The sequence below is a fragment of the Colias eurytheme genome, chromosome 6 (genome assembly GCF_061535395.1).
Source record: "Colias eurytheme isolate Ceu_HAF_F1 chromosome 6, ilColEury1 Martin Lab GWU primary, whole genome shotgun sequence".
Classification (NCBI taxonomy): Eukaryota; Metazoa; Arthropoda; class Insecta; order Lepidoptera; family Pieridae; genus Colias; species Colias eurytheme.
Genome location: NC_142985.1, coordinates 6,649,380 through 6,660,192, shown reverse-complemented (window position 1 = coordinate 6,660,192; position 10,813 = coordinate 6,649,380). Strand labels below are relative to the sequence as shown.

General features: G+C 31.7%; 2 protein-coding genes and 1 non-coding gene across 3 annotated transcripts in view; all 3 read right to left on the bottom strand.

Annotated features, from left to right (window-relative positions):
• The window catches only part of Roc2 (Regulator of cullins 2), a 33,114-nt gene extending 31,919 nt beyond the window's left edge, over positions 1–1,195 (bottom strand). Inside the window, exon 1 of the mRNA XM_090102776.1 lies at positions 942–1,195. Within this exon, the coding sequence (XP_089958902.1) occupies positions 942–1,095 (154 nt within the window). The 5' untranslated portion in view covers positions 1,096–1,195. The remainder of the gene's footprint in view (positions 1–941) is intronic.
• A 543-nt stretch (positions 1,196–1,738) lies between these two features.
• LOC149907725 (uncharacterized) lies at positions 1,739–9,010 on the bottom strand. The gene is made up of 13 exons (XM_090102770.1): positions 8,854–9,010; positions 7,623–7,869; positions 7,346–7,523; positions 7,045–7,205; positions 6,636–6,934; positions 6,299–6,555; positions 5,673–5,871; positions 5,322–5,591; positions 4,335–4,529; positions 4,093–4,248; positions 3,538–3,766; positions 2,933–3,120; positions 1,739–2,536 (listed from the first exon to the last, which is right to left on the bottom strand). The coding sequence occupies exons 2-13, from the start codon at positions 7,856–7,858 to the stop codon at positions 2,394–2,396; spliced, it is 2,511 nt and encodes an 836-aa protein (XP_089958896.1). The 5' UTR covers positions 7,859–7,869; positions 8,854–9,010; the 3' UTR covers positions 1,739–2,393.
• Positions 9,011–9,822: 812 nt separating this feature from the next.
• On the bottom strand, positions 9,823–9,904 carry TRNAS-GCU (transfer RNA serine (anticodon GCU)). Its single transcript has one exon. It is a non-coding gene; the product is annotated as a tRNA-Ser (tRNA).
• Between the last annotated feature and the right edge of the window lie 909 nt (positions 9,905–10,813).

Genomic DNA, 10,813 nt, shown 5'->3' with positions numbered 1-10,813 from the left:
GACTTAAAAACAAATAAGATTTATTTTGTAAATGGTAGTAAACATCTTAGTCATCAATCAGTATTATTAAAATAACAAAGACCATTACAATCACAATGTTTATACATTAACTTTGAGACAATGTGAGTAACAAATGAGGCCTTGTGTATTTCAAATAATTCTATATAAATGCAAAAAATATGATAATCATTTAGTTATTAATAAAACTATTTAGCAAGACAGAAGGATCTTCCTATTTGCCGGACAATTAATCATTTATAAGAGCAGACATACATAATATTATTTAGCTACTTCCTTAAAAGATCATTTGTTATTTGCATAATATTTCTGTGTTAGAGGGAACTTAAGGTCAGGCAATAAATATTTTACATGTTAATAGTCACATACATGGGTATCAATTGTAGGTATAATATTGTATTTCTAAGCTTTAATTTTAAGTGATTTTCACAACTAAGTATATGACAATTTATTATAAAGTTTATAAATTCATAGTGCGAGTTAAGGACCAAACTTGACTTAAATGATAGCAACTCTCTCATGGATACTTTCCCAGTAGAATAAAAATAAACCAAATTATAAAAATGTGAATACCATCACATACTTATTCATCATCATCATCATCAGCCCAAATATGTTCCCTCTGCTGGGACACGGGCCTCCTATACTTATTGTTATGATGGAAATCGCAAAAACATTTTAAGAATTCTGCTGTTCTGGCAAAACTATTTGTTATGTTGTGAATTTGTTGCACTATTGTATGAATCAAAAATAATAGAATGGATTAATAGATATATTAAAAAATTCTATTCAAATTTAACATGATGAACGCTTGATACAACTTTGGTATATTTAGAAAGCTTGTGTTATATTATGGTTTGAACAAGTACTTTAGATCTCAAGGCCATAAAAATATATTTTTTAGAAACAGAGGCTTTACTCACCCATCACCTGAACTCTGCAAATGGCACAAGTATCGCACTCCACATCCCAGCTCCACATTGCCACAGCATTCCACTTTTTAAGAGTGAACATTTTGTCTGATTTCTGGCAATCATTATCGCCGCGATCACCCGCTTCACAATCTTCCCCGGACATTGTTATAAATTCAATAATATCACAAATTCTATTTAAAAACTGTTTATTTTTATTTACAAAGCAAGGTATTTCAATTTTCACTTTGATTTGACAATTGACATTGACGCCTGACGGTGACATTTGACAAATCGTTTGTCTAAAACAGCTGATGACTAGTTTTTTTAGGTGTGGATACTAGCAAATTTGCTTGCTGGATATATAATATTTAAAAAAAAATGTGTGCGTGTAACACGTACGAAGAAGTGAAACTTCTTTATGGAAACTTCTTTATGACCTTATTTTTCAAAAAATCATTCACTATTATGCAACTTTACAGAAATACGTCAATCACGTGCGTGTAAGGGATAAAAACAAGATGGCGCGTAACGAAAAAATGTTACACTAAATTTTTTTCCAACCCCGATAAAGAAGTTTCACTTCAATAAAAACAAAAGCATGGAAATTTTAAATTTTTGGTTGAAAATATTTTTCACTGGTGAAAGGATTTGAATGATTTTTTTTAATGTTTGATTTCATTCTTTGTCAAGCAAATTTAATTTTTGGTCACTTTTGACCAGTAGCAACTACGTTGCAATAATAATACCTATTATGGGATTATACATATTATGTATAAATAGTTTTTGATGTAAATAAAACAATAATATTGAACAATAATATATGATTTATTACGACTTTATTATAACATTAATTAACTAAAAATAACATACAATATAAAAATTACTAATTAAATATATGTACTTACATAAAAAAAATTATAAGTAGGTACCATTAAAATATTTACACTAACAATACTTAAATAACAAACCAAAATGTAAAAGGTGGGATCATGAAAGTCAACAAAGTTAAAAACTGAAAATAATCAAATTAAAAGTGAAGCAAAGTGAGCTTTATCTTTTCGATAGAGCAATAGTGGTGTACTTAAGAATAGTAATCAATGTAGGTAGTGTAATAAATTAAATGAGGTAACAGCTGTTGTCCTTTGAATGTGATTTTAGAAGATTTATTAAAATCAATAATCAATTCAAGAAATAAATCATTAAGAGGTAATATTATAAATATTCCATTGAATTCGGTGGAACTTTTAATAGAAAAGTACAGCCAAACCCACCACATATTATTAAAACTGACGTTTATCTACGCGTGATTTGACACACACACATGAAAAATGCATGAATTTGCATAGGTAAGTTTATTATTACACATAATATAAATTATAAATGCAGTATCAATACGTAGGTTCGTAGAACTAATGTTTGTCAAAATGTCACATACCTTATAAATATTTAGAATGCTTACAATTAAAAGAATTTTACTAAATTAAACAGAATAATAGTAATTCCTAGAATTAAACTTAGACCAGCGGTTCCGGCGCTACTGAAACATCCTAAGTCTTCAATTTGAACTTGATACCTGACATTGTACGGGAATCTGCATGCGGGTTCTGGAACAAACAAGGAAATGCAGTTAATCATAATATGTCCATAATATCACGAACGATGTTTATGTTTTTCATAAAAGATGTAGACGTTAAGATGTAGGACGTAGAAATATAGAGCACAGTAAATAAATCATTATTTAAAATTTCCTTTTATGAGGCAATTGTACAGGTACCGCCTGTACAATCATGTAAAACATGTACCCATAATTTTTAAATAAAAAGAGCGTGTGTGCCACACCACACGTGTCAGAAGTGAAACTTCTTTGTCAAGATTCAAAGATACCAAAATCGTCGCCTTACTCTATGGACGGGACTGCCATGACGCGACCTTGGAATTTTACTCTCAACGCGCCTAAAGAAGTTTCACTTCAAAAAATTGATACTTGTCACTACTCTTACCTGTACATGTAGCGCTTAGACTTGTAGTATCGGTTACTTGTGATTGTACGGATATATAGAACGGGGGACAGGCACCAACCGTCCAATGGCCATCGCAGGCACCCCGAAGGATTATCTCAACATTACCCGACGCGAGGGTTTGACAAATAACGGCATTCACATCATCCCCGACCATGGTTACATTTTGCCTGAACATATAAATATACAAATAAGTACCTAGTTACAAACAATATGAAATATTGTATGTAATGTATGTAAACATTTTAAGCAAAAATTTGGAATTTGTTCATAAATATATGAGAAAAAAAAAATTGTAAAATAACAATGACAATAAAATAAATAAAAATCGTTTTTAGATTCAATAACATAGTGTACAAAAATTAATAATAAATAATATTTAATAATTAATTTGCAATAGTTCCGTAACTATATTGATGGGAACTTTTTATAATAGGATCTAGGATTGTTGTTGGAAACTATAAGCTTCTTGTTGGAAACTATAATTATGCATGATTAACATCCGTTTGATTATAAATATAAAAATCCTTCTTATAGTTCATAGTGCGTGCAACTATTTAGTAATCCGTGGTATAAGTTATAATCACCTTGGTTGTGGAACAGTTCGTGATTGACAAACAACAAGGCTACCAACAGAGGAACCCGTTCGTGTAATCCGTACTTTACTGTTTTCGTTGTTACCAAAGAAATAATTGGGACTAATGGCGTAGAAATTTATATATCCCGGTTCCACATTATCGGCAAATTGTCGTGTTCCTGATCTCCATTCTTGCGAAAATGTAGAGCCGCAGTTTGGATTAATGATTCTTCTTCCGACTGAAAAAACAAATATCGTTTCAGTTTTGAATACTTTATATTCCAGAAAAACATATTACTTATTTACCTACTGAATTATTAACATCATAAAATGAGCTAAAGTAACTATGTCATGTGCATCATAAATATTGGATAAGAGGCGACGTTAGAAGATTAAACATCTGCAAATGAAAAGGCTTTATAATTAAAACCTATAAAATAGTAGTAAGTACAATAAATAAAAAGCTCTCAAACTAACTTCTTCTAGATTTTGAATTTCCTATACTAAAAACTCCTTCACTTAACCTCTAAACCTGCAAAGAGAAATTTTAAAATATCGCATGTACCTGTTTCAATTCTCGTAAGGATTGGATTCATAGCAATCTCCACATTTGTCCCTTCATTGTTCAGGGATATTGTTCTGATGTCATTATGCATATCACGAACCAAAGTCCATAAAATATCAAATTGATTCGTGGACGTAGCAAACAACACCCTAAGATCTAAAATGGACAAAGTAAATTATTATATCATGTGCATTATATAAATTACAATTATTTGGTCAATTCTACAGATACATTATAATTACCTGGAACTGTCTCATTTAACTGACGAGCATCATTTATGATTTGTTCATTAATATTCAAATTCCCTGTATTTAACAGGAACAGCAAGACACTAGAATTACCACCAACGTAATTCGCAGTTTTCTCGTTCTCCAGTTCAGATTGCATAGAAATTCTTATATTTGAGAGAGTATTTTCAAGATTTACTCCATTAAGCACTGTAAAGATAATTTTATGAAAGATTTATAATCCCTACTATCCCTACTAATATTATAAATGCGAAAGTAACTCTGTCTGTCTGTCTGTCTGTTACTCAATCACGCCTGAACTACTGAACCAATTTGCATGAAATTTGGTATAGAGATATTTTGATACCCGAGAAAGGACATAGGATAGGTTTTATTCCGGAAATCCTACGGGAACGGATTTTTCTTTGAAAACGAGGGCGAAGCCGCGGGTGGAAAGCTAGTTAAATAATAATTTAAACATCACAATGAACATCTTTTGATAATATTATAATTCCACAAACTATACATACTTATACTTCCAAGTTGATTAAACTTCGACTTATGCACACGAATTATGCACACTAAGCATCGTAAATTGTCTCTTATAGTGTTTATTTGTAAATAATTGAATGCCTATATACATTAATTAATACCCAGACCAATTAGAAAGTGTCACACATTTTTTTTAAATTCGAAAACCTAAATGCAACCTCATGCACAGCTGTGTTAAGAGAATGTATGTAGAGCAACGCAACATCGTCAACAATTCAACAAGTCGCTACCATCGGATCGTCGAAATTAGAATTATAACATATTCAGACTGGCTAAAGCAATCCACACAATACGTTACGGTACTTAAGAAGTTATATGGCTAAGTTCAGGCTTTATTTTGTAATTTCAGTAAAATAAAAACTTAAGTGGCCACGACGATAAAATTTTGAACTGTTGTTAAGAATAAACATAAGAAGTTCTAATTGTAAGATTAATTAATATTCGACTTACATGCTTGATGCCTTGCCAAAGTGTAATTGCTGTGAAATTCAGCCAATGAAAACGTTTTGTTAACAATGACGCTTCCGTCGAAAGCACTAAGTAGTGTCACACTTGAACCGAATTTCCCGACTTCAATGCCGTCCAGAAGGAATGAAATAGCAGGATACACAGCCTGATATGGCCAAGCAGAGTCCAAAACAATAATTAAGTTTGTTTTTAATCTGTAGTCATTTGTAGTTGTTTCAGTGTTTATACAGCTTAGATCGTTTAAGTTGTTGGCTGAAAAAATATTTTCGTTATAGATTTTTATTATACAAATGCTTTCCATATTTTGCATACATCCATATAAATGGGGCTTACTTGTGTATGTTTGGAAGTTCTGCACTGCACTGGTGACTAATTGATCAAGTCCACTAACGATTGTTCCACGAAGGGGCATGCTTGTATCCAAAGCTGCAACAAATGCTTGAGATTCGCCAATTAATGTATCCCGGACTATAAATTCTTGGCTCAGACCTCTACGATTACAGGCTCTTCTAGCAGAATTATAGACACCATTCTAAAAATTGAACAAATTTATTAATTGGCAACTTTTAACATTTCAACATTTTACAAATACATAATTTCCTAGGTTTTTATACATAACATGTAAACTGTAAAAGGTTTATTGAGACCCAATTTAAAAAATAAATTTGCATAAGGCGTAAGTGTGTAGAGCATTTGAGATAGTGTAATATAACATTTTACTTTAATCAAAATCTATCGAGTGCATCAAAGGCGCTGATACATATCATTTTACATCTATGACACACTCAGATAGTACTTATGTTGAAATCATTGTTGTATTATGCATGACTACTGTTATTAAACAGACTGATATTATAAAATAGAGAATGTTGAGTCATCTACATTTTATTTTTAGAAGAAAATTACAGTGGAATCGTTTGGTTAGAGCGATTTATATATTATCTATAATCAGAACTCACCCTAGGACTGTAATACATATCAAGTAGCTGAGATAATTTCAATGTCCCGGAAGTATCTACGTTCGAGTTTATTAAAGTTCCAAGGACAAAGCCGTCAATATCGCCACGAATCTCTGGATCAGTCATTTCAACATTCAGTCGATTGTGTAACATATAATATCTAGGAGCTTGGGTAGAATTCCAGTTACCAGCAACACCGACGCTTATAGAATTTCCACGTTCGGTTCCTTGTATGAGTACAACTTCCGCTAAATCACCTACAACACACATGAAAATTATAAAGAGAAACAAAGTATTAACTAAACCAATTATATGATTTCAGGAGTTCCCTAAGTACCTGATAACGTAGCTGTAAATATCGAAGAAACCGTTTGCTGAACGTTAGAGTAATCATTCAATGATCCTCTGGTTAATTCTTGTATAGGCACACGTTGGAACTGTGCGCCTCCTGCTATCCCAGCAATAACATGACCGGCAGATACAGCTCCCCATCTTGTAAATACTGCGCCTGTTAGCAATGGACATTGGCTATCTCCTAATAATTGACGTTCGGATTTTGAGCCACCCATACTCGTGAACTCAACATCACTTTTTGGATTATAGTGCCGCATCTTTCCCATTGTGTTTGCTGATTTCCTGAAATATTCAACAAAACATGGTGAGTTTAATAAGCAATTATTTTTTGGGTTTATTTAAGAGTCGATTTAACTTAACAAACCTTATAAAAGTACACACTACATACTTACAGTGCGTCCAGATCTAATATTTCCACATCATCCGCATTCACCTGAGATGGTGCATGTCTTGCAGTTCTTAGCGCGCGATATTGGGATAGTTGATTGCAACTATTCTCATTTCCTCTAACTCGAGCATCGACAGTTGTTGAAAGCATATGATGAAGAGCACACTGTAGAAATAAATTAACAATTTTTTATTGTATAAACAATAAAAAATTACGTTTTTTAATAAACGTAATTTATAAAAATTACGTTTTTGAAGGTATCGTCGTTGGTTTTTATTTAAAATAAAATAGCAAATAATAAATACCTTGAGTGCAGAGCTGATTGTGTTATTTGGTAAAGCTTGTGAATATCCTGGTATTATTTTTGTTAATAATAGCCTATGTCTATGGAAGGAGTGGAAAGTTGGTGCATATGGAAGCACATTAGAAGATAATACTGAACTTGAATCGGATTGATGAAATTCAATACCATCTTGTCTAAACCTGTGAACGTATAATGAATAATAAATATAATATGTATATTTATAGTGTGGTTAATAAACAAATAGACGAATTGCAATCATAATATTTAAACAAACTTACGTATGCAACACCTGTACAGCTAATTGTCTTAAGTCCATATTTACATTAGGATTATCTTCAATTTGCTGAATGATGTCTATTAAAACAGGTAAGGTTGTGGGTGGTAAGTTATTCCTGTCAAGGAATTGTGGATTTGTATAGCATTCCCGTAGCTCTGGCGCTACACTGGACTGCGCTGTTATTTGAGCATCCACACATCTTGTGGCAATAAATAGCGTTATTGCCAACCAAATCATATTGTTTAGTTCTGAAATTAGATAAACGTTTAATTTAATGACGATGTTGTTACGTATATATGAGGATATAAAAGAAATAGCTTAAATGCATTTATATTTATTATTAAATTTGGTCCCAATTTAAATAAATGAAAATAGTCCATCATAGTAGGTATCTATTATGTTTTAGATTATGGCTTGCTTTATTATAACGTTCAAATGGGGACGTACGATAAGCTATCTATAATGAATTAATGTAAGTATGAAACAATCTGTGAATATATGAAATGGTATTTTATCAGTAAATATTGGGAGTGGTTCGGAAAAATTGGATTAAGAATATCATCTCTACAAATGAATATAATGTATGATCTCCTATTCTGTAATATCTACTTTATACGAACTATTGTTAAAATTTTAAAAGCATTATGTATGTTTAAAAACGTAATGAACGAACAGTAATTCATTATTTGTACTATTTTGTTTACTATACACAACATCGAGGTTAAGCAGATGAGTCCTAAAGTTAAATGTTTAATCATTTTTTATCTCGAAGTAGTAGGTCAATGTCAAAGAATAGAATCGTAAAAATAATGCTGCGGTTTTCTCTTTTATAATGGTTTTTAAGAAATCTAATGTACAAGTAATAAACTTCTTCCAGCTCTATTGTAGAGCTATTGTTAGGCTGAATGTCATTACTTCGTAGGAATAGTTCTCTGTGAAAATTATTTGTATTTTTATTTCTACCCTAACAAAATGTGGCTTTACACGTGACGTGTATCAGTCTTTACTATCTCTACATTAAAAAGTTAATCTATGGTCTTTCATGTTAAAATCTCAATTTAATTAATATAGCTTTTTTGCTCATCCTACGCACACCTGGAAAGATAGACCAAGTCTAATTTTTCTAGAACTTTCCTAAATATTTTTTTCACATTGACGGTGCTTTGAAGCATAAAATTCACGTATGCATGTAACACAATGATAAATAGATAATCCTATGTAGGTCGTATTACCTGTCGCAAAATAAGTTTGATATAAAAATCCTTTCCACTAGTTTCACTTCACTATAAATTGTTTACACTGATCTCATGTGATATACTAAAATATAATTATAACAGAAAAAATCCCATTATGACAGTTACAATGGCACACAATACGACGTGATTTCACCTCGGGCACACCTAACATATACCTCAAAATCGTAAAATAAAGGGCAGTAATATCCGATAAGATAATAAAAGCAGGTCTAGATAAATTTGTTCCGAATGATAGCTACACTGTGCAACTCGTTATCTAGGTATATCTGTTTTTCAACAACGATTACAAAGATAACGTCGATAACGGCGAAAAATTATTTGTTTTACCATTTTCTTTGAATTCTTATGACCAATCATTCTTTGCTAAACGATTATTGCACATGATTTTTTCATGACGATTTATGTTATTTAAGAGTATAGGTAGTTCAGAACATATAAAGTAAAGAAATGTTTCACAGGTCATGAGATATTTAAATTATAGAGTACGGGTACTCAATGCTCATGATTTATAATTTTATAAACACGCTATACTATGCCATAATTATTGTGGTAACGTTCGCGTTACGCTTAGTCATTCATTATTATTTATGACTAGATCTAACCTATATTTTGTTTCTCTCCGTTTACCTTCCCTGAACTATGAAAAACATTTCAAAAACAAAATTAGCTAAATCAACCTGGCCGTTTTCGAGATTTAGCGAGACTGACGAACAGCAATTGATTTTTAATTTTTATAATATTAAGTCTAATATAGATTGCAGATTGATCTATGAACGATTGAACGTTTGGTTTTTAACTTTTTAGGATAACATTCTATAAAATACATTCTCAATGAAGATGCTGACTGGTAAAAAATTATAAATTTCTAAAAAATATGTAAACCGGATTTAGTATGTTTTTAGATTGAAAATTAAAAATACAATTTTATGAAGACAGCAAAAATATCGACGAGGATGGGATTCGAACCCACGCGTGCAGAGCACATTGGATTAGCAGTCCAACGCCTTAACCACTCGGCCACCTCGTCACATGAAATGGCGTGCGAATTTAGTGATCATATTCTTTTGATTATTAATTATTTCATATTGTATGTATTCTACAAACAAAACATTTTTATTGAGGTAGAATTCGAGTTAAAAATTTATTCTTTTGTCACGATATATTGTGATAAAACTCTGATGTTATTATTTTAAATAACCTAAGAACTAGAGATGTAACGATACATGATTTTGCCGATACGATACCGATACCGATATTTGTAGTAATGTATCGGCGATACCGATACCGATACCGATACCGATGGCTTGGTAGAAAAATAAATAGTGAATTATGCATAAAAAGTTACCAACATTTAACAGAGACAACTGTTAATCGTATTCTTTTAAATAAAAATGCCAAATCAAAAAACAACAAAACCATTTTATTTTAGTATTATTATTTTACGAAGTCAGTTAAACTTTAAGTAATACACGTCATACAATCAGTACCTAATAAAAGTTTACTATTGGTAGAGTTTTTTCAGAAAACAAAGTGCGCACGCGCGGGCGGCCTCCCGCATCGTTCATTGGGCGCGGGTTTTTGAATTATTTGATATCAAAAAAATTGGTTGTTTGTAAAGTAGGTTTACGATCGAGATGTTTACGTGATAACATAATGCAGTGGCAGCGCTCGAGATGAAACGGGAGATCGGTCCGTCTCTCTCTCGTTATACCTGCGATCGCGCTCGTGAGGTTTTGGTGTGACACAAGTTTATGAACATGTCGCCCGACTAAAATGATTTTAAAAACGTTATCACGTTAAAAATTAAAAAAATTCAAAATTATTTCTTTCTTTCCTTTACATATAAACAAATGTTGGAACACTCCTAGTAAGCAAATAAAATGCTTGTGTCAGGAGGTTCCGCTCTTCCTTAACACTATTACAGAAACAGAAATAA

Bases quoted from the DNA above. Each gene is read 5' to 3' on its own strand.
- LOC149907725 (XM_090102770.1), bottom strand. From the start codon at position 7,858: ATGATTTGGTTGGCAATAACGCTATTTATTGCCACAAGATGTGTGGAT. The intron at 3,767-4,092 runs GTACATGCGATA...TTGTTTTTTCAG, and splicing joins CCTTACGAGAATTGAAACAG to TCGGAAGAAGAATCATTAAT. The intron at 3,121-3,537 runs GTGATTATAACT...TTATATGTTCAG, and splicing joins CGAACTGTTCCACAACCAAG to GCAAAATGTAACCATGGTCG.